General features: G+C 46.8%; 1 protein-coding gene across 2 annotated transcripts in view; it reads left to right on the forward strand.

Annotated features, from left to right (window-relative positions):
• Positions 1–24,132, forward strand: part of LOC135900181 (oxytocin-neurophysin 1-like) — a 77,120-nt gene that overhangs the window by 27,963 nt on the left and 25,025 nt on the right. For both annotated transcript variants that reach the window (XM_065429628.1, XM_065429632.1), the window contains exon 2: positions 13,057–13,170. In XM_065429628.1, the coding sequence (XP_065285700.1) occupies positions 13,057–13,170 (114 nt within the window). The remainder of the gene's footprint in view (positions 1–13,056; positions 13,171–24,132) is intronic.

Consider the following 24,132-nt stretch of genomic DNA (forward strand, 5'->3'; position numbering starts at 1 on the left):
ACCCTACCGCCTCGAAGTAGCATCTTCGTCCGCGTTGAGTGCCCGCAAGACCAACTATAGAATAGTCATCGCCGAAGGTAACTTCACCATTTTGCTGGATCGAGAAGTCGGCGTCGCACGAGGTCTCGTAGAGCTCCAAAATAGGCAAACCACGACCCTAGTTACTAACTTCAGTGGCGAATACAAGCACTTTGCGAGGCATACTTTAAAACACTGGACGAGTCCCATGCCTGTGCTTCGGTAACGACAATCTCGATTCAGGAATACAGCGATGTGAACTTGACCAGTCACGTAAACGTCAATCTACAGCTGGAACAACCCAAAAAGGAGAGGCTCCTCAGTCTACGATCATCATTTAGCGATTGTTTCACCATCACGTCGAAGGTCAAGCAGACTCCTCTAACTAAACACAGAATCATCACTGAGCGGACCGTTCTACCTGTTCGCCAACACGCTTACGGGTGTCGCAGAGAGAACAGAATGCTGTTCGTTATCAAATTAAACAAATGCTAGATGATGATGTCATTAACCATCGGCAAGTCCTTGGGCTTCACATTTTGTGCTAGTTAAGAAGAAAGACGGTTCACAACGATTCTTGGTTGATTATCGCAAACTGAACAAGATCACGAAAAAAGACGTTTATCCCTTTCCTCGGATTGACGACTTTTTGGATCGCCTGCGATATGCCCGTTACTTCTCTTCAGTGAACCTACGTAGCACGTGGGTACTGGCAGATTGAGATTGACGCACGGGACCGGCAAAAAAAAAGGCGTTTATAACACCTGACGGTCTCTGTGAATGTAAGGTCCTCCCTTTTGGACTGTGTTCCGCTCAGGCCACATTTCAACGCATGATAGTTTTATCTGACCTCAAGTGACACTCGTGTTTAGTCTATTTAGACGATGTAGGTGCTTTTTCCACCACGTTTGGGCAACACATCGAGCTGCTTGAGGCGGTTCTTCAGTCCATCCGCATCGCCGGCCTGCCTCTGAAGCCCGAAAAATGTCACTTTGGATACGAGGAGGTAAATTTCTGGGTCATATTGTCAGCAGCACCGATGTTCGCCCTGACCCTGACAAAGCCACGGCAGTTGCTTTGTTCCCGATACCGAAGACAAAGCACGATGTACGCAGATTCTTAGGGCTTTGTGCGTATTAACACCGTTTTATAACCAATTTTAGAGCGCAGCTCTTTGGCGTCCGTTCCTGGGTTTCGCGTCGTCGTCGGCGTTGTCGTCGGCCTCGTAACCAGCTCCACCCCCCTTTCATCCCCCCAGCGCTAGCAGCGACCGACTGATACCGCTGGATGCCGCTGACGCCGCTAGAGAGTCAAGATAACGTGACTGCATAGAACACCGTCGCCGCCATGCAGAAAGAGGAGGAAAGGGTCCCCCCCCCCCCTGTTCTTGTGTGGCGGATAGGGTGCTCTTCAGTTGCCGACGCGCCGGTTATTTCACGTAGGCCCCGGCACGTCGACGAATACGTGACCACCTTCCCACGGCTAGACCTGGTTCTTAGCGCTGCGGAAGCGAGGGTATCATATTGTTTGTGTCGGCATCGGCGGCGTTGTCCCTGAAACCAACTCCGCAGCTGGGGTTGACTCACTATCGGCGTCAGCGGCATCAGTCAGTCGCTGCTATCTCTTCCCTCCTCCCTTTATCGTGTTGTCCGCTTGCTGCGCGCGCTTCTGCCCCCATCGTTTGCCGCTGGGTGTACACGCCGCCCCCCTCCCCCCTCTTCCTGCGAGTCTCCGGTTGTCAAAGCGCCGGCTGGAACTTAATTCCTTTCTTCGCTCCTCCTCCAATGCAACCCCTGTGCGGTGGCAATCAGAGAGCCAGATCGGTGGCGGCGGATCTGTATATGTGCACCGCCCGAGCCGAAATTGCCGCTGCCGTTCGCCCTGTGCGGTGGCAAACAGAGAGCCAGATCGGTGGCGGCGGATCTGTATATGTGCACCGCCCGAGCCGAAATTGCCGCTGCGGACTTTAATGTTGACATAAAGACAAACAGCAATTTCCTAACACTTATGCGGGAGAACATCCCGTTCCTCTCGCTCGTAACGCGTCCCACGGCTGTGACAACCTCGCGAGGCACTGGTATAGATCTCGTCTTTGAGAATCAAGCATTGGTGTACCAAGTCGAACATATATCAGTCTATTTCTCCGACCACAAAGCTTCCTTCATGACTGTCAAGAACTGTTAGTGGAGTCTTTGTTAAAGGAATACGTGTGAAAAATAGTTTTACACGACGATTACCGACGAAACAAGTTTCTGAGGCAGCAGGGAAGGAGAGATAGCACGCGCGCACGCGCGCCTTGAGCGTGCGTGCGTGTGCACTTGCATTTGCGCATGCGCATGTGTTTGTGTCTCCGTATTTGAATCTGTGTACGCATGAGTGCGTGTATGAGCGTAAGAGTATACGCGCGTTTGTGCGTGCGTGCGTAATTTCTGTGATAGCGCATACATGTGTTGCTCGATTTCTTTGCCTCAATCTATCGAAAAGGTGAAACAGCTTATTTGCTGCGCTCAAATTTCGCATTAGGAAGTAACGTAATCGTCGGTAATTTTTTCTGAGATTGTCGAACATTTGCTACGACTCATCAAAAATGACATCACATTTGTTTAGGGCCCGGCACAATCCGACGCTTTCCATGACATTAAGCGACGTCTACAGACACCACCGATCTTTGGTCACCTTGACACAGAGGCCGACACAGAAGTGCATATTGATGCTAGCAACGTAGGTCTCGGAGCGACATTCGTACTATTTCAAGCTGGTAGTGAACACATTATTGCCTATGCCAGCTGCACGTTGTCTGCTGCTTAAAGAAACTACTCAGCAACTGGAAAGGAATGTCTGGCGGTCGTGTGGGCTATCCACAAGTTCCGGCCATATTTGTACCGGTGCCCCTTCCGCGTCGTCAGCGACCACCGCTCTCTCTGCTGGCTGGCGAATCTCAAGGATCCTTCAGGCCGTCTTCGCGAGATGGAGCCTTCGGTTGCAGGAATTTGACGTGACAATCGTCTATAAGTATGGTCAGAAACATACCGACGCCGACTGTCTCTCCCGCGCCCCGCTCGAACCCGCACCTCAACATACTGACGACGACTGTGGTTTTCTTTGTACTCTTCCATCTTTAAACATAGCTCAACAGCAACACCAAGATTCCGAGCTGCGACCCTTGATTGAACACCTTGAAGGAAGCCGCCAACAACCCCCGCGGCAGTTCGCGCGCCACTTGTCCACTTTCTGCCTACGCGGCGACATCCTATACAAGCGGAACTTTCATCCTACGGAAACCGTTTTCCTACTCGTTGTTCCCGCTTATCTCCGCGACGACATTTTACGTGCATGCCAGGACAAAACTACGTCCGGGCATCTTAGTTTCACGCGCATTCTTGCAAGGATCAAGCAGAAGTACTACTGGCGAAAACTCACAAAAGCCGTGAAACAGTACGTCAGAAGTTGTCGAGATTGCCAACGTCGCAAAGTTCCACCAATGAAACCAGCCGGTCTGCTCCTCGCTCCCCTTTTGAACAAGTCGGGATGGATTTACTCGGCCCGTTTCCGAAGTCTTCGGCTGATAAGCGTTGGATCGTTGCCGCCACCGATTACCGCACTCGACCCTGCGAAACCCAAGCCGTTCAGCTAGCTACTGCTTCAGATGTAGCAAACTGTGAAAAATATCGTCCTTCGACGTGGTGCTACTGGTGCTACCGCTGTCATCACAGACCGTGGTACGGCCTTCACCGCGCAGTTCGTCCGCTATATTCTGCAGTTGAGTGGACCAACGCACCGTACGGCGACTGCGTATCACCCGCAGACCAACGGGTTAACTGAGCGTCTCAACAAAACGATTGCAAATGTGCTTTCGATGTATGTCGACACGGATCATAAAAATTGGGACGAACTGCACCATGCAGCATGTGACATTTGCGTATAACACTACGCTTTAAGAAACCACCGGGTTTCCTCCTTTTGGCCTGGTCTACGGACGTGACGTCACCACTAGGCTCGCGACGTGATGCTCCTACACTCTTAAGCAAAATTACACCTTTTTGCCACACACTCTTAGAAAAATTTACACCCCTTGGGGCTTATCTTGTCCCACAACAATAATCGTCATCTGTATTGCCCGCGTTTCCTTCCTTTAACGCTGCGAGCCCGGTACTTCCCAGTAACGAACGGCATGCGCGTTATCAGTGTGACGCATCATTCTCCACAGGAAAGTATAGCGAGCGCCGAGTTTTCAGGAAAGGAAACGCAAGCAAGGCAGATGACGATTATCGTTGTGGGACAAATATACATCACAAAGGGTGCAACCATTTTAAGAGTGTACGCCACCGAAACATAACATGCAACCCGGGAGATCTCGTGTGGGTTTGGACCCCTATACACTCTTAGGCAAAGTTACACCCTTTGGCTTGCCCCTTCTGCCACACAACGATAATCGTTATCTGCCTTGGTGCGTTTCCTTTCTTTAACGCTGCGAGCCCGGTACTTTCCAGTAACGAACGCACTCTTAAAATGGTTGCACCCTTTGGGGTGTATATTTGTCCCACAACAATAATCGTCATCCGCCTTGCTTGCGTTTCCTTTCTTGAAAACTCGGCTGTCGCTTCTTTCCTGTCGAGAAGCTGCGTCATGCTGATAACGCGCATGCCGTTCGTGACTGGGAAGTACCGGGCTCGCAGCGTTAAAGAAAGGAAACGTGGGCAAAACAGATGACGATTATTGTTGTGGGACAAGATACGCCCCAAAGGGTGTAAATGTTTCCAAGAGTGAAGAGTGTAGACAAAGGTACACCCTTTGGGGTGTATATCTGCCGCACAACGATAATCGTCATCTGACTTGCTTGCGTTTCCTTTCTTGAAAACGCCGCGCCCGCTACTTTCCTGTAGGGAATGCTGTGTCATGCGGATAACTCGCATGCCGTTCGTTACTGGGAAGTACCGGGCTCGCCGCGTTAAAGAAAGGAAATACGGACAAGACAGATGACGATTATTGTTGTGTAGCAAAAGGGTGTAATTTTGCTCAAGAGTGTACGTCAACGAGGCCGCTCAGAAAAATTATTGCGTGGTTACTTTGGACCCTACACAGTTATACATTGCCTAAGTCCAGTCAACTACGAAGTTGTCCCAGCCGAATCGCACCACTCTCGTAGACCACGCTGCTCTGACATTGTTCACGTCACCAGGATGAAGCCCTACACTCTTCACTCTTAGAAAAATTTACACCCTTTGGGGCGTATCTTGTCCCATAACAATAATCATCATCCGTGCTGCCCGCGTTTCCTTTCTTTAACGCTGCGAGCCCGGCACTTTCCAGTCACGAAAGGCGTGCGCGTTATCAGTGTGACGCAGCATTCTCGACAGGAAAGTAGCGAGCGCCGAGTTTTCAGGAAAGGAAACGAAAGCAAGGCAGATGACGATTATTGTTGTGGGACAAATATACACCCCAAAGGGTGCAACTGTTTTAAGAGTGTTGATTTCGTTTCCTTTCTTGAAAACGCCGCGCCCGCTACTTTCCTGTCGGGAATACTATGTCATGCTGATAACGCGCATGCCGTTCGTTACTGGAGAGTACCGGGCTCGCCACGTTAAAGAAAGGAAATGCGGTCAAGATAGATGACGATTATCGTTGTGTGGCAAAAGGTTGTAATTTTGCTTAAGAGTGTACCACTGGCGCTGACTCCCATTCACGAACTTTCATTTATTTAGAAATACTGCAGGCCTTAGAAGGCCCAGGCAGCAGGGGAAAGGTACATACAAAAAAAAAAAGAAAACACAATAGATTGACGAAGGAGTAGAAGAAGCTCCGGAAAAAATGTAATAGAAAGTACAAATGTATGATCAGTAAAGCACCTATATAATGCATAGAGAGTGGCAGATACAAATTGAAACATTGTTTCACAAGCACAATTTTAAAGCACTGGAAATCTAGTAGAAAAAAAAGAGGAGTGCATAATTCAAAATTATTACAACGCGTAAATCAATAAATATTGCACAACGATACAAACTGAAACGAGATTTCGTAACAACAAGCACTAATATTAGATAGTAATGGACGCTATTGAGTCAGTGCTGAGAAGTTTGTTATAAGGTAGGCTGTTCCATTCCGTTACTGTGCGAGGGAAAAAGGAATACATAACGACGTTAGTTCTACCATTATAACGCGTTAATGAGGCAGCGTGGCGATGTCTTTTTCGGCAGGCAGTAAGGGGTGTTTTGTAAGGTTCGGGAGAAAGAGATAGCTTATTGTTACCCAGTAAGAAGAGAAATTTAAGCCTGTGAATTTTTCTTCTTAGTTGTAAAGACTGAATATTGTGTTCAGCCATTAACTGACTTGCGGAATCACTTGAGCGATATTTAGAGAAGATGAACCTTACTGCTTTACGTTGTATCATCTCTAGCGCATCGGTGTTAGCTTTAGTATAGGAATCTTATACAATAGCTGCATACTCGAGTTTAGGACGGGCAAGAGAGGTGTAGGCGATAAGACGGGTTTCAGAAGGAGCGTTTTTTAATTTATGCCTGAGGTAGCAAAGCTTTTTAGAAGCTGAGTCGCAAAGATGAGAGATGTGCGAGTTCCAACTATAGGGTTACTAGCTATCGTAACACTGAGGTACTTATATTCATTCCCCTCTGTAAGAAGTTTGGATGCTAGGCTATAGGTAAACGACAATTTATAAATTTTTCTAGTGATCTTCATAAATACTGTTTTATCAATGTTAAGCTGCATATCCCAGCGCGCACACCAAGCTAGTATGTCTTGAAGGTTAGAGTTTAGAGTAACTTGATCTTGTTGGCAGGTGATCTCATTAAACAGGAGACAGTCATCAGCAAATAGTTTTATTTGTACGGGTTGAGTAACAGTGTCTACAATGTCATTAATATATATGTTAAATAATAATGCTCCATGAACACTACCCTGGGAAGCACCAGAAGTGACAGGAAGGATTGTGGAAGAACAATTATCAAATACTACGAATTGCATATGGTTAGAAAGATAAGCGCGAATCCAATTCACGATATGTGAAGGAATTTGAGATGTTGAAGTTTTTCTATTAGCTTTGCGTGCGATACAAGATCAAATACTGTCCTGAATTCCAAAAATATGATGTCAGTTAGCCCTGATTTGTCGATAGTACTAGCGAGACTGTGAATTACAGTGGTTAATTGGGTTACAGTGGAGAGGCCCTTTCGAAAACCATGCTGCATAGGAGATAGAATGGCTCTATCATCTAGAAATTTATTGATTTCAGAAGCAATAATGTGTTGTAAAAGTTTGGAACTAGATGAGGTTAGTGAAATGGGACGGTAGTTTGCCACTAGTGATGGATCGCCTGTCTTTAATATCGGAACAATACGAGCAGAAAGCCAGTCGTTAGGAAGCACCGCCGATAAAAGGGATGCACGAAAGATAATTACGAGAAAGCGAGATAGCATTTCGGCGTACCTATCAAGAAACGCGTTTGGTAGGTTATCAGGCCCAGGAGATGATTTTAATATTCAGAAGCATAGAAAAGACGCCAGACAAAGAAATAAAACTAAAATCATCGTTTGGTGCTACGCCATTCACACGAGGGGAAACGGGCTAACTTTGCTGTGCGGTCCCTTCCTCACGCTCGTTGTCTTTCTCATTTCTATTGTTTTCTCCCTGTGGTATTTAACCCGCCATAACTTTTATTTCTTGCTTAACTTTCGTATAGTCGCATCGAGACGAAGTCTCGTTTCTTTATTTCTTTTTCTCTTTTCGGGACGGAGGGGTAATACCTCGCGCTAGTAACGCTGGAAGCCGAGGACGAAGTGCGTGTGGTAGCTGCTGCAGAAACGAACAGTACATAGCAGTTCGCTTAGAACCGACTGCTTTTTCCCTCTCGCGACAATATATATCTGCTTCACCGAGAGTTCACTGTACCACGCCGTAGCTGCGTAGCCAGGCGCGCGGACGCGAGCCATGCTCAAGCGCACGATAGCAGGGAGGAGCTGTTCACCGTGGCCGCGCCGCGTCGCGTATGAGCCATGCCGCACCATCTGCGCATGCGTGGGCGCGCGAACGCGAGCTTGCGCGCGTTTACGTGTGGGCTCTAGTGAAATGACGCTCGCGCGAAACGGTGCCCTAATCAACGGCGTACATGCGCTCCTCGCACGCAGGGTTGTTGTCGTTGCACATGCGCCGTTGGCTTCAAGGATAAACACGTGGCGATAATTTATTTCACAAAAATGGAACGGAATCTGCAACACCTTGTGCACGTGCGAAGAGAAGCTCGGTGAAGGACGTTGCTCTTCAGACGCGCAATTTTCTCCTGATGGATATGGCAGAGACATGGTGCAATCGAGTCTGCACTTGCTTCGACTGCGATTCGCTGAACGAATGGCCGACAAGCGATCGGCACAAACAAGCTGTGTTCGGCTTCTTTGTGGAACCGTTCATTTCGATCATTGGGGCTCATTACAAATGTGGACTGGTGGAGCTGGTCCGCGAGCAACAGTTTGCAACAAGATAAATTGCGCTTTTTTGACCTCACGATTCTTGCTCATAGATTATGCTGCATTGAGTGCGGTATGTATCAACATCGCCTTTGTGCATGTATGTATACTATGACTTCCTAACAAAAAAAAAAGTAGTCTTTGTTTTGAAGTCGCACTTTCGCTTCTGTGAATGACTTATACCTGTCTAACCATCTACGCGTAATGGGTTCCAGTCGCCACGCCGTCGAAGCTATCTATAGTTATGTTAGAGGATCTCACTGTTGCCTTAGTGTGACTTCTATATAGGCTTCCCTCAATGACGCTTCTCAGTAATACGAACTAAACGCGGTAACTTTTACAGAGGTTCACATTTTCATAATACGACTTGCAGCTCGATCTTGTATAGAGTACTCTTTGAGACAAGGATGAAAGAAAGGTAGATACAAGAAAGGGGCTAATTCGTAACTGAAGTTTAATCGAAAAAGACAACATGCAAATAAGAAACAAGGAAGGTGCGCAGATCGCACCGCGCATAAGCGAGAAAAATAAGTTACGGTCACCTTGCGATAGAGTCTCAGATAGGTAGTACTAAAGCGAAACGTTTTTTCTTTTTTTTCGTATTTACAAATACTGCTAGTCATAGATTTGGCCTAAGCAGCAGAGACTATATTTAGCACAAGAGCAGGTTTGCCTAACACCATGCCAATAAAATACATTAGTAGAACTTCTCAATCTAAACAAGTTGAACGTATTAAGTCTGCAGTGCGAAAACGTGAGAGATCAAGTAATTACGCTGAATTCAAACAGATATATCAACATCGGCCAACAACTCGAACATAATAATAAGCAGCAGCAGCAGCAACAGCGGCGGCAAACAAAAAAATCAATAAATAAAAAGTACCAAAACTAAGTAATTATTGCACGTTGGGAAGACCCCCAACATATGAGCGCTTCTATTTTCGTGCTTAAAAACTGTGCTTAAATCCTTCAGTGCGTGCAAATATAGGAGCTAATAAGTGTTCGTAAAATCGCCTCGCTCGCGTGCTACCGGCAGGTTAAAAACAATAAGGAAATAAACATTTACCTTGGAAATAATTGCGTGCAGAATAGCTAGGCGACCAACTTTCCGACGTACCTCCAATGTGGGAATATGTTGTTGCATGACTGAACATGGAGAATCAGACCTTACCTACTTTCCGAAAATAATTCCTTATGGCATTCCTCTGGGCCTTTTCCAACTTTGCAATATGTTTTTTAGTGTGAGGATCCTAAGTTAAAGCCGCGTATTCGATCTTGGACCTAACGTAAGCATAGTAACCTAACTTTTTAGTACTCATGGGATCATTTCAGAGCTTTCGTTTAATAGTCCGCAGTTTCCTGAGCGCTGATGTTCAAATGCTTGAAATATGAATTGACCATGCAAGCTTATCTGTTAAAATGCCACCCGGTAATTTATTGTTGGCAACTTGCCAGACTGAATTATTACGAACAGTATAGGAAAAAGCAGCAGGTGTCCTATTTCTTGCTATCTAAACGTAATTTTTTTCATGTTTAAGTTGCATACCCCACCATTCATCTGTTGACTGTAAAATTTTCTAAAGCAAAAACTGGTTGGATCTAGGTGATATGTCCTAAAACAATGCACTCTGACATCCACTTCCTTTCAATTACTTTCACTAAATAATTAAATGTAAATTAAAAACAACAGTAGCCTTAAGACACTGCACTGCAGAACAGCAGATGTAACCCGTAATACATCGGAGAAGCGTCCACTTACTTCAACAAACAGTTATGTTCCGCAGATATTCTTTAATCTAATTAATTACTCCGCATGGAAGTCCTAGACATTGCAATTTAAACAATAAGCCTATCGTGGAGCACCGTATCAAACGCCCTGTAAAAATTAAAAGACATTATACATCAATTTGACCAGATACATCACGAACACGAAAGATCTCATGAACGATAGACGCAAGTTGCGTAACAGTCAACCTATTCTTTCTGTACCTATACTGTTATGAGAACGTATTTTCACTTATCAGAAACTCGCAAATGTAGTCGGCAACAATATGCTCCAATAACTTGCAGCAGGTGCTGGTGATCGAAACAGGGTGGTAATTTTTTATCGACAAGCGATCACCTTTTGTGTGGATCATGACAACGCATGACAGTGGTGCGGTATGTCGCCAGTGTTAAGGGACAGTTAGAAAATACATGTACAGAAGTAACCCGGATATTTGTTCAGAGTAGCGCCTTATAAGAACGCGTTTGGAAGGGGTCCAGAAGTTTTTTTTTTTTTAAGGTTAATATTCAGCCATATTGCCAGAACTTCCTCAGGTGACAATGTTTCTTCTTGCGGCGACGGAGACCGAGAGTTAGGCGTGTATTCTTCACTTTCTGAGAAAACGCTCTGCAAGTACTTCATAAAATAAGTGGCAGTCTCCCGTTGCATTTGTCACAGTAATAGAATCCACATTTACCTTTGATATTTCCTTTTTACTGCTGCCTTAATAACACCCAAATTTGACTGGATCTGATCGGACAAATTCTTTCAGGTTTTCTTCAAGAAAGCTGTGTCTGCCTTTGTTTACTTTTGTTCGCAATTTTCGCTTAAATTCTACAAACCGGGGCGTTGAAGATTTACGCTGTTTGCGCAGTCTCTTGATTTTACGCTTGGCATGTGTAATGCTACAATCCAAAGATTTGATCGGTGTTTGTAAATTTTGTTGTGTGGAACAAAATTTTCAACGCAGTGCTCAACAGTACTTCGAAAAATTTACCATAATGATTCGACATTATTATTTGAGATGGCAAGATGTGTCTTTAAATAGTCAATTACAGCAACGTCGCTCTGTTTGACTGAAGTACCTAACGACGATTGGGGACGGCTCTTGCTTCTGAGAATTATTAGCATTATTATTCGAAACGAAGTAAATTAAGAGCTGAAATTTAGGTGAGTTTGTCAGAATGCATACTCGACTGGAAGAGCGGAAAAAGCAAAATAAAAAAAGAAAGAAAAACAGGGAGACACATGAAAGGAAGATCAGACAGAACGAGCGCTAACTTCAAACTACAATTTATTCTCAGATTACCACACGTATTTATCTGTCGACACTGCTCATAAGCGAAATACAAGACTGCGCAAGCGCACTCCAAACCTCCCAAAAAGTTGTAAAATTCACTAGTGACATGGCTATGCGCATAAAAACACAAAAACCAAGAACTACGAGAGCGTAATAAGACACAAAAACAAGCTCCGAATCGCGACCTTATCATGTGGGCACTGATAGCGTTGGATTTGCAGCGAGAAAGGCATTGCCGAGATATGCTATTTTGCTGGTGTGAAGGTTTAATCGAGGGCTGGCTGACACAAGTGGAACCGTTTTTTGAATGTAGAAAGCCTCTACAACCTCCGTAGTTGTCTCATCTCGGTGACGAAAGAGGATTGATGTGCCGTACTATGGGCAAAGTTTACAATTATAGGCCACTGCCGTTCTTTTGCATTAAGTAATGACAACAGCCGTGTTGGCTGGGATGGTTTAATTATATTTTGTTAGGTCTTAATGCGGCATCGATGTTATTCAAATTCACAAATGTAATATATATATTTACCTCCAGCGCCACGCGCCACGGTATACATGCTGTAATATGACACCCGGCACCGCAGTTATTAATGATTTATTCCTGCATATTTTACTCCGACTGGCTTCAACTTAAGGTCTGGTAAAAATATTCAGAACATTCAACTTCGTGCGTATATTACCCTTATTTAAGGTGAAAAGGCGAAAAGCACCGACTATCTTTATTAGGTGGAAGTGTGCACTGTTTTAAATGTTACCCTGCTTATAGCACAGGTTTTACGAACAGTCAATTAGGCGTACCCCTTTCAGGCTTTATTTTACTTGGAAAGCATATTTAGCGCCAGCGAATAAGGACAGAAGGGAGACGACACCAACACGCCCAACAAATGGCAATGCTTATTTTACTGTTTACTATGTTCATAATTAAATTATAGCTACTTTATTTCTTTACAATTCCTAGCATTCTGCATTTACTGACACTCCAAAACGAAACGCTTGGTGCTGTAGCCGCTCGACCGTGTTGGGCCATCCTCGGGCTAACTTCTTCGCGCGGCACGACAGTACGAATTGCATGCATGGCTCAAAAACGGTTACACAATGCACATTCGCAGCATAGACGTCAGATCGGTGGCGCAGTACCTCGGCTTAAAAAGGCACTACCAGGTAGTTCTCCAGTTCGGAGAGTGTTCGGTCCGGCAGTCGTTCAGTAGAAGTAATTTGATAATAACTTTATGTGCTTGACATGGGAGCTCCCCACATCCTACGAATTAGCCACTCACGCTGCAGGACAGCTGCCCTTGATGTCTCTGTCGTGTGAGGAGCGTGGATGCTCGAGCTTGTTGGTACTGCATTTCTGAGAGCGTGAAGAACACAGAGAGATGGAGCGCTGAACAAAACAGCGCTGCCGTGTTCAGCTCCGTCTCTTTTGTCTTCGTCTATGTGTTTTCGCGCACTTGGATAAACCAATGTGTGAGGAGCGTTCAGCATTGTTTCGCGCGCAGATGACACACCTGGGCCTTCTCCTGCTGGGCTTGGTGGGAGCGACCAGTGCGTGCTTCATCACAAATTGCCCTCCGGGAGGGAAGCGGTCTTCCGAACCGTCGGCCGTCCGAATGGTGAGTCGGGATGGCTACTTGTAACCGGCGGTTGCTTTGTATGCTTTCCTGAACCGGAAGGTGGGAAGACTTGATGACACACTGCCTCGCGCGGTACGCAAATGCGTGGAGTTTCCTTACTCTCGGAAGACTGTTGTGTGCTTGCGCTGTCATCGCTATGCTACAAAAATTAAATGTTGCTTGCTGATTACATAAGGGACGCATCATTATGGACATTGATATTTTAAAATGCGGTACGCATCTATAGACTGACAACATATAAGTAAAGAATAACTGCCACAGCATGCACGCACAAATTTTAAAGTCTAAGCTTACCTGGCAGTTATAACTCCCTTAAACTACATATGTTGGCGTCATAACTTGAGAGAAATTGTGAGAAATTCTCGTTAGGAATTGTCGAACGAAGATATGAGACTGTGCATATGACGTAGTTACACTAAATTACTCGTCAGAATGCGACTTCGGCGATGCTCTATGCGAATGTAATTTCTCTTTGAGTTATGTCATATCCGTTCTAATCGTCATTTATAGCATTCGCTGTAGCCCTTTACATCATCATCATCATCATCATCATCATCATCATCATCTTTTGTATCAACTGCAGGACGAAAGCCCTTTCCTGCGATCTCCAATTGCCCCTCTCCTGCGCCAACCGATTCCAACTAGGGCCTGCGAATTTCTTAATTTCACCACCACACCTAGTCTTCTGCCGTCTTCGACTGCCCTTCTCTTGGCACCCATTCTGTAATCCTAATGGTCCACCGGTTATGTAACCTGCGCATTACATGACCTGCCCAGCTCAATTTCTTTCTCTTACTGTCAATTAGAATATCGACTATACCCATTTGCTCTCTGATCAACACCGCTCTCGGCATGTCTCTTGCATCTTGAAACTGTAAAAGCGCAAAAAAAAAATTTCAGTTGTGAGTAAGCGCTTCGTCCTGTCCACTCTCTTCTTTTCTCGTCTTTGTGCGCTTTTATAGTTTCAAGATGTCTCTTGACGTTACGCCTAACATTCTTCATTCCATTGCACTTTGCGCGGTTCTTAACTTGCTTTCAAGTTTCTTTTTCACTCTTCAAATTTCTGCTCAATATGTTAGCACTGGTAGAATGCACTGATTGTACATCTTTCTTTTTACTGATATTGGTAAGCTTACAGTCAGGATCTGACAATGTCTGCCGTATGCGCTGCGACCCATTTTTATTCTTTTGTAAATTTCCTTCTCATGATTAGGGTCCCCTGTGAGTAATTGACCTAGGTAAACGTACTCCTTCACAGACTCAAGAGGCTCACTGGCGATCCTGAACTCTTGTTTCCTTGCCCTGCTATTGATCATTATCTGTATCTTCTGCGTATCAATCTTCAACCCCACTCTTACAGGCGGTGGTGGTGGTGGTGGTGATGTTGAAGCCGGCGGGGTTAGCCTGGCATACATAGCCGGCAATTGTTCCACCTGATCCTCCTTCGAGTTGAGATCAGGGGTGTGTCACCAGGTGTCGATGAGCCCCGTGTCTGCGCCGCTGCTTCGGGCGCCTACACGGAGTGGACCAGAGGGAAGAGAAATTCGCCGAGCCTCGTATGCACGCTGCTCTTCGGGAGTCCACTCTTACACTCTCTCTGCTAAGATCCTCAATTAATTGTTACAATTCGTCCCCAGTGTTGCTGAACAGGACAATGTTATCTGCAAATAGAAGGTTGCTGAGATATTCGCCATTGATCTTTACTCCTAAGCCTTCCCAGTTTAATAACTTGAATGCTTCTTCCAAGCACGCGATGAATAGCATTGGAGATATTGTGTCTCATTGTTTGACCCCTTTCTTTGTAGGTATCTTCCTACTTTTCTTGTGGAAAATAAGGTAGCTGTGGAATCTCTGTATATATTTTCCAAGATATTTACATAAGCTTCTGTACTCCTTTATTGCTTAATGCCTTTATGACTGCTGGTATCTCTACTGAATCAAATGCCTTTTCGTAATCTATGAAAGCCATATAGAGAGGCTGATTGTACTCTGAGGATTTCTCGATTACCTGAATGATGACATGGATGTGATACCTTGTAGAGTATCCCTTTCTGAAGCCAGCCTCTTCCCTTGGTTGACTGAAGTCCAGTATTGCTCTTATTCTATTGGAGAATATTTTGGTGAATGTATTATATAATACCGGGAGTAAGCTAACGACCTATAATTTTTTCAATTTTTTAACGTCTCCCTTTTTGTGGATTAGTATAATGTTGGCAATCTTCCAGTTCTCTGGGACCTTTGAAGTCGATAGACAGTTCGTATAAAGGGCCGCCAGTTTTTCAACCACTAGGTCTCCTGCATCTTTGATTAACTCGACTGTCATTCCATCTTCTCCTGCCACTTTTCCCCATTTTATATCTTGCAAGGCCCTTCTAACTTCATCGCTAGTTATAGAAGGAGCATCTGTAACCTGTTCATTACTGCGTCGAATGGAAGTATCGTGGCTGCCCTGGGTAGTGTACAGGTGTTGTGCCATTACCACAAGCCCGGATCCCGAATCTGCAAGATGCAGAATCTATCCTGCGAGCGCCATAATTCTCCCTTCACAAGTCAAGATGCTGCGCCTTCGTGCGGGAGAAGCCTCGGCGGAGCAGCGTGTTTTGACGTGTCCGCGTGTGCCCGACGGCCCGGCGCCGCACCTCCCTTGCCTGGAGGTCACCGCGCGCGCGAACTTTGAACCGAGTGGCCAGCGCGGTCGCTGGTTGGACCCCTCGGACGACCGTCGTGTGCTGACTTTGTATTGGGCCGTTGGAGTGACAATGGGCCTCGGGGATTATAAAAGCAGCAACACGCCGCTCGAAAACAGGATCCGCCGACCCCACCTGGAGAGAGGGTCGCTCCCGACTGGGGTGAGATGTGTCACGCGTTTTCGCCGGACGCCGTCGTGCGAGAACAGTCGCGTTTGTGTGAGCTCTCGGCCCCAGTGCCGATCCGTTCATGTCCTGTATGATAACCTGTATATAATGTATAAAGTCCCTTTTGTTATTCTCATCGACGCCAGGCTCGGAGTCTTCGCTACCAACGCTCTGTCACGAAACGGGTGACGAGCGCTACGGGACCACAAAGCCGTAACACTGGTGGCACCGGGTGCAAGTTCGTAACACTGGTGGCACCGGTTGGAAATTCGTAACACTGGATGGCAGCTACGGGATTGACCGGCATCAGCTACCTCGGCGCGGTGAGTGCCTGAAGTTTACCTCAAACACCAGACTTTCTCTGACACAGGTTATAGTAGCTCAGGGATTGACTTGGTGTTGCATTGTGTTTAACCTTGTGTGTTTCAAGCCTAGTAAGAGTGTTTTGAAAACCAGGGGATGCTGAGGGGGTAAACAGGGCAGTGTGTGAAATACTTGCATATGTCTTACTAGTAGTGTTATAGTAGCGTACGGCAGGTATATTCAAAAAGGGTAAACAGCAGGAGGACAGTGTGAACGATGGAGAAGTACAAGGTGAAGGAACTTCTCGAAATTTGTGAGGAGTTGGGCATTGAGTTGGGCTCAACCAAAAGAAAGAATGCGATCCTTGAGGTCATGAGGACTGGGGACGTAACGGCTGAGGAAGCCGCTGAGGCCTGGGCGGATATCAAGGAACGTCGGGAAAGGGAGGAAAGGGAGAAGGAACGTTGCGAGCAGGAAAGGAGAGAACAGGAACGTCGCGAAGAGGAAAAGGAGGAAAGGAGAGAACAGCAACGTCGCGAGGAGGAAAAGGAGGAAAGGAGAGAGATTCGTGAGCACGAGCTTAAAATGAAAGAGTTGGAGACCCGAAATAGCTCGCCAGCGCCTAGTCTCACTTCTAATGTTCCAAGAATACGCGATCAACTTCCACCCTTTGTCGTCGGAGAGGATATGGCCAAATACCTCGTGAAATTTGAGCACGTGTGTGAACGGAATAGCATTGAGCGATCCCTTTGGGCACAAAATCTGTTAGCGTTGCTTCCTGGGGAGGCATCAGACGTAATAACTTGCTTATCGAAAGAGGCGTTTGAGAGCTACAGTGATGTGAAGGAAGCGCTACTGCGGAAGTACAAATTGTCGCCCGAAGCTTTCCGGCAGAGGTTCCGGTATGCAAAAAAGGGTAAGGAGTCGAATGTTGACTTCGCGTTTCGTCTAAAAGCCGACCTGGTGGAATGGCTGAAGGGCGAAGAGGTTTACGACGACCGCGACAAAATTGTCGAATGCATCGCGTTGGAGCAGTTCTACCGTTGCATTGATGAGGATGTCCGGCTCTGGCTGCAAGATAGGCTAAAGGAGGTTAAGCTAAACAAGGCAGCAGAGTTAGCGGAAGAGTATTACACCCGCCGCAGCTTGCACAGCAAGGCAGTGCGCATAGAAAAAGCAGATAGAAGAGATGGGTTTTACGGGAAGCCCGACGAACGGAAGGAAATCACGCGTCGCGAGTTTCGGGACGACGAGTCCCTTCCCAAAGAAACTGTAAGGGATGGACAGAATGCATCTCAGAATGATGACGATGGTCCGAAACAGCGAAACGAAATGACGCGTTCTTTTGAAAAACGGAGACCGTTAACCTGCTACAATTGCAAAAAGCAAGGGCACATCGCTGCAAGCTGCCCAGAGAGAATTGCTTTTGCAACGATACAGGAAACTCACAAAAACATACGTCTATTGGAGCCCTATGTGCAGGAAATTAAGGTAAACGGCAAGAAGTGCCGAGCACTGCGGGACTCTGCAGCAACTATGGACGTTGTTCACCCGTCTTTCGTCTCCTCGAGTGATTTTACGGGAGAGTGCGTTAGGATACGGCAAGTGGCCGAGAAGGAGAGTGTCTGTTTACCGATCGCAACGGTTATCATTGAAGGAGAATTTGGGAAACTTAACACCGAAGCCGCTGTGTCAGCCGCCCTCCCGAAGCAATTTTCCTACCTCTTCTCAAATAGCTCGGAGCAGCTGCTGAGGGATCAGGGCAAATCATTCTTTGCCGACGTGGCGTACATGGCCCCCACGCGATCCAAAGCGCGCCCGCTGTCGAGGGAACTTGACTTAGCGTCGGGAAGCGAAAGGCGGTGCGGCACACGGACCGATCACGGTAACTTGAGTGGCGAGCAGTCACGGGAGAGGCAGAGCTCGGAGGCTGGCCTAGACGAGCGGGTCCTGGAAGTGAGTGGGAGTGACGCGTGCAGTGCTAGCCGCGATATAGACTCGACGCCGCAATTAGGCGACGCGGGCTCCGCACTCGCTCCGGTTTCCGCCAGCTGGCAGGAGCAGGCTGCAGTTGAAAGGGAAACTCGGATTCGCGAACAACAGCAAGATTGTTCACTAGCCGATCTGAGGAAGAGCGTCAAACGGGGAGTGAAAGAAAAGGGGGTTTCGTTTGGCAAGGAATCTGGCTTATTGTACCGCCGCTACACGGATAAGCAGGGTCGCAAATATAAGCAGCTTCGGATTCCGCGAAAATATCGCCGGGAAAAATGAATGACCTCATTTGCTTCCTCAGAAGTATGTTTTCGGTCCAGAGCGATTTCAAGGGGACCATTCTATTTGTAATTATTATTGCTGATTAATAATTGTTTCTATTTTGTTGTGTTGATGATTTGAAAACTGATTGTTTAAGCCTTGTGTGCTAGATCGTACACCTGCCTCTTGTTGCAGCGGGAGAAAAAAAAAGGGGGGAAAACAATTTAGTTAGGTTGATTTGAATTATGGCCTTGTCTGGTGTTTGACGGGAGACAGAGGGCACTTGTTCGTGTTGGGTGTTGCCTTTTGCCGGTCGATTTTGCAAGCTGCAGAACGACCAAGCGGGACCAGTGGCGAGAAGCAAGGTCTTAGGAACGACCCGAGCGGAGCTGGTCAAGGTGCCTTGGCGACGACGTGGTGAGCAGAGCTCCTGTCCTGGCGAGTCGGACCTGGGCACGTGAGGTTACCTGGCGTCCCGACACTGGACGTGAACTTGGACGAGCCTGACGAACGTGCGCGCCTGGCATCCGAGCCACGTGGAGGCAGCTCGTCTTCCCGGCGCCTTATCTGAGGGCGGGGATGCTGTTGTGCCATTACCACAAGCCCGGATCCCGAATCTGCAAGATGCAGAATCTATCCTGCGAGCGCCATAATTCTCCCTTCACAAGTCAAGATGCTGCGCCTTCGTGCGGGAGAAGCCTCGGCGGAGCAGCGTGTTTTGACGTGTCCGCGTGTGCCCGACGGCCCGGCGCCGCACCTCCCTTGCCTGGAGGTCACCGCGCGCGCGAACTTTGAACCGAGTGGCCAGCGCGGTCGCTGGTTGGACCCCTCGGACGACCGTCGTGTGCTGACTTTGTATTGGGCCGTTGGAGTGACAATGGGCCTCGGGGATTATAAAAGCAGCAACACGCCGCTCGAAAACAGGATCCGCCGACCCCACCTGGAGAGAGGGTCGCTCCCGACTGGGGTGAGATGTGTCACGCGTTTTCGCCGGACGCCGTCGTGCGAGAACAGTCGCGTTTGTGTGAGCTCTCGGCCCCAGTGCCGATCCGTTCATGTCCTGTATGATAACCTGTATATAATGTATAAAGTCCCTTTTGTTATTCTCATCGACGCCAGGCTCGGAGTCTTCGCTACCAACGCTCTGTCACGAAACGGGTGACGAGCGCTACGGGACCACAAAGCCGTAACACTGGTGGCACCGGGTGCAAGTTCGTAACACTGGTGGCACCGGTTGGAATGTCGTAACACAGGTCAGCATAGAATTGTTTCGCTGCTTTTACTATATCTTCGAGATTGCTGATGACATTACCTTGCTTATCTTTGAGTGCATACATCTTGGTTTGTCCTATGGCAAGTTTACTTCTCACTGTTTTCATGCTGCGTCCATTTTTACTGCTCCCTCAGTCTTTCTCACGCTTTAATTTCGAATATCCCTTATTTTCTCCTTGTTGATCAGTTATGACAGTTCCGTGAATTCATCAGATCTCTTGAGTTGGACACTTTCATTCTTTGTCGTTACTTTATTAGGTCCTTCGTTACTTGTGAGAGCTTACCTACTGGTTGCCTTGGGGCCTTACCCCCCAATTCAGTTGCTGCTTCTGAAGCCAGCCTAGTTACGGTTTCATTCATTACCTCTATGTCATGTTCATCTCTCTGTTCTAAGGCTGCATATTTGTTTGCAAGTACCAGCCTGAATTGGTCTGGTTTTACCTTCACTGCATCTAGGTTGGCCTGTTTCTCCTTGACCAATTTTACTCTTTCGCTCTTCAAATCGAGGTGAATCCTAGACCTCACTAACCTATGATCACTGCACTTTACCCTACCTAACACTTCTACAACCCGCACTATGCTGGTATAGGCAGAAGGTATGAAATCAATTTCATTTCTTGTTTCACCATAAGGGCTTCTCCAGGTCCACTTTTTTTTTTCCTACACTTTCTGAAGAAGGTGTTTATTATTCGCAGCTTATTCTTTTCCGCGAATTCTACGAACATCTCTCCTCGAGTGTTCCTAGAATCCACGCTGTAGTTACCAATTGCTTGTTCACCAGCCTGCTTTTCGCCCCCTTTGCATTGAAGTCGCCCATTACTACAGTATACTGAGTTTGCACTTTTCTCATCGCTAATTCAACATCTTCATAAAACTGATCTACTTTATCATCATCATGACTGGAGGTTGGAGCGTAGGCTTGTACTACCTTTAATCTATATCCCTTAATAAGTTTTATTGCGACTAGTGCTATCCTCTCATTAATGTTGTAGAATTAGTCAATGTTGCCCGTTATGTCCTTATACATCAGGAATCCCACTCCATACTGCATTTCATCAGGAAGGCCTCTATAGCAGAGGACGTGGCCATTTCTCAGCACTGTATAGGCCTCACCAGCTCATCTAACCTCACTAAGGCCAATGATATCCCAAACAATGCCAGTCCTGCTAAGCTAGCTTCACTCGAGAGAGTTCAGCTGTTAAATGTTGTCAGGGTCTGCTATACGTACAGTGCGAAATCATTTCTCAGGGGATCACTGTAGCCAGAAGACTTAGTTAGGAAATAAGAGCTCCCAACCCGTGTAAAAACATCATAGGCTACAGGCTATATTCTGGAATATTGTGACGAGACACCATGACTCAATACCATCTGACTTCAAGCCTGCTAAACGCCCAACATCGGCATTATGGTGTCTCCGGTAAATTCACATGTGCCACTAAATTCCTCGGTTTGCTAAGGCAGACTTGTCACCATTAGCCCTGAAGCAGTTGTCTCTGCTTCTCAATTAGTCTTATTTTGACCGCATACGCATTTACATGGGCGGTTCCACCAATTCCAACAGCTCTACTGGAGCAGTAGTTGGTCCATCGGACGCAGTATTTTTGCAATTTAAATATTCGTACAGTACCACGTCTACAGCAGCAGAACTTGTGGCTCTTCAAGCTGCACTCAAGTACGTGCTCCAACAGCCACCTTATTGTTGGGCCATTTTCTGCGACTCTGAAGCATCCCTACAAACTCTGCCGTTTGTCTTACGTTATGGGTTACAGGAGCAGCTAGTGCACGTAATAAGACACGCTCATCATCACGCATTCGAGAAAGGGCACGACATCGTATTTCAATGGTTGCCGAACCATTGCGGAACTGTCGGCAATGACAGCGCAGATGAAGCAGCGCATTCGGCTCATCAAAAGCATCAGCGGGTTCCTATGCCACTTTCAAGAACTGATGCTGCGCGGCAACCTCAATCACTTGCTCGCTACATCACAGTTCAACGATGGAATTCACTGCGTTTCACCAACTTACACCTGCACTCTTTCGGACTTAAGACTTCGTCTGCCACCTGGACTCTCCCGTCGCGAAGCAACTTTACTGTGTCGCGTTTGGTTGGGCGTCGCATTTGCCAATGCCTATTCATTCCTAATAGGGATGGTCAACAGTGCGTCGTGCAACTTGTGCGGGTACGATGAGACTCTAGAGCAGCTTCTGTGTCACTGCCCATCCTTTGACACTAAACGACGCACTCAAGCTAAACTCAACCTGCTAGATAATAGGGTGCTCTCGGAAGAGAAGATCTTGGACCATGGCCTATGCATTCTTGCATAGGCCATGGTCCAATATTTGCGTTCACCCACTTCGGGGAAGGGACAAGAACCCATCGGTTATAAGGCTGTTTACTTAGAAGGAAGAGTCCGGCTTTTAAGAACTTTTAACTTTGAAGTAAGAAATGAAACATTTTTATTATAATTTTGAAAGGTAATTATATAATTGTGTGATTGTACGTAAAGGCTAGTTGGATTAGATCAGTTGTAACCTTTCCTTCTTTGCGATGTACGCAACTTCTTTTCTGCATGACATACTAATGCATGTTGTGGAATTCGAACTAGGTATATGGACATACTTTAGTACCCTCAGACTGTCCTTGTCTACGTAGGCTATATTTATTTAGTTAAAATGATAGCTTTCCAGAACCTGTTATTCGCAATTCGGGCAAATGATTATACTGTTTTTTTTTGTTCACGACTCTATAACATTTTACTATTTAAATTTCTTTGATTCCGATAATCTTGGTGTATCATTCTTAATTTTGTTTGTTTTGTGTAGAGCAGCTAATTTCTTTGTTTCCATCGTTCACTTGGACAACGTCCAAGCACCTACCTGCCCGACGTGACAGCAGCGGGGCATTTGAGATGACCTTCAAAATCTAATTTCCTTTGTACCATTTTCTAAATTCAACTTTCCCGTAAATCAATATTTAGGCCTCGTTCTACGTGTTGCTGGGCCAGGCTGTTCATACTGATCAATTTCGCACCATAAGGCCACTTAGCGCAAAAAGGAAATAAAGAAGGTAGGGGGACAATGGGAGTGGCTAAACCTAAAGCATAATTTGAATGCCAAATAGACTAATTAAAAAATACGAGGACACCTAAGCACTTTTTTAAAGCTGCGAATGCGAAAGCACTCATGTCCAATTGCCCACCGCTGAGGGGTCCTTTGAGTATAGCCCTGCGAGTAATGTTTTCGAGTTTTGCGTTAAAATTAGTGCGGGTTATTATTTTTTTGTACAGTTTCTACGTTAGCATGCTGGTTGTAGACCGGAATCATTTGGACATTATTGCTGAGAAATCAAGGACGCCGCATGCCACCGACGTCCTGCGCGACGCGAGACCGAGGAAGCAGCAGCGGCCACCAAGTCCGGCAGGCGCGCGCAGCAGCTCCCAGTGGGGGTGAGAGAGACAGATGCGGAACCGCGCACCGGCTTCCGAGAGCGAGACGGCGGCGCCCGCACGCGCGCGTCACGTGACTTTCTCGCCGACGACAACCCGTCTCGCCCCGCGTCGCCGTATCTGCTCCGTCGAGGTGCGCTGGTGACGTGCCGTCGCGGCGACGCCCTCTCCCCTCACGCAACACCGTTTCGCCTGCTCTGCTCCGTGGAGACGGGCTCGTGGTGTGGCGTCGCAGCCAGTGGGAATTTAGGTGTGGTTTCGCTGCTACAGACGCCGGTTTTTTCGCTCAATTGGCCGTGTAATGCTTTCGCATAAAAAAATGCTGAATCAAATTTTAACTAATTACTTCACGGTACATGTTGCACTTTGCGACTAGTAGCCTGTGAGTTCTTCGCGAGGCGCATCCACTTGAAAGGAATTCTGAGGGTAACACCATTGCCAGTTCGAGACATGTGCCGTCAAACAACGACAACAACAAAAACCTGGAAAAGTAACCGATTGAATTTTCATCGTCCGGCCTTGCGGCAGCATTAATTTTAGGCATCAAAGAACAAAGTAGAAGAAAGACGGAGTGAATCTATAGAGAAAGAAATTAATGAAACCCGACCACTGAGCACCGTTGCGTGCCTGCACATATGTCTCTAGCATATGGTCAGAGAGCCATTACGCCGGTTGAGTCGCTTATAAGTTCCGTGGGTATGACATACAATGAAAAACTCAATTGGCGCGCTCACATATATAGAACACGCTGCAACTAAGGGGACATGAACCGTAGGAATACCACGTAGTGTCAGCAATCGGCATTCTGGTAC

Source organism: Dermacentor albipictus, chromosome 1 (assembly GCF_038994185.2).
Source record: "Dermacentor albipictus isolate Rhodes 1998 colony chromosome 1, USDA_Dalb.pri_finalv2, whole genome shotgun sequence".
NCBI classification, from domain to species: domain Eukaryota; kingdom Metazoa; phylum Arthropoda; class Arachnida; order Ixodida; family Ixodidae; genus Dermacentor; species Dermacentor albipictus.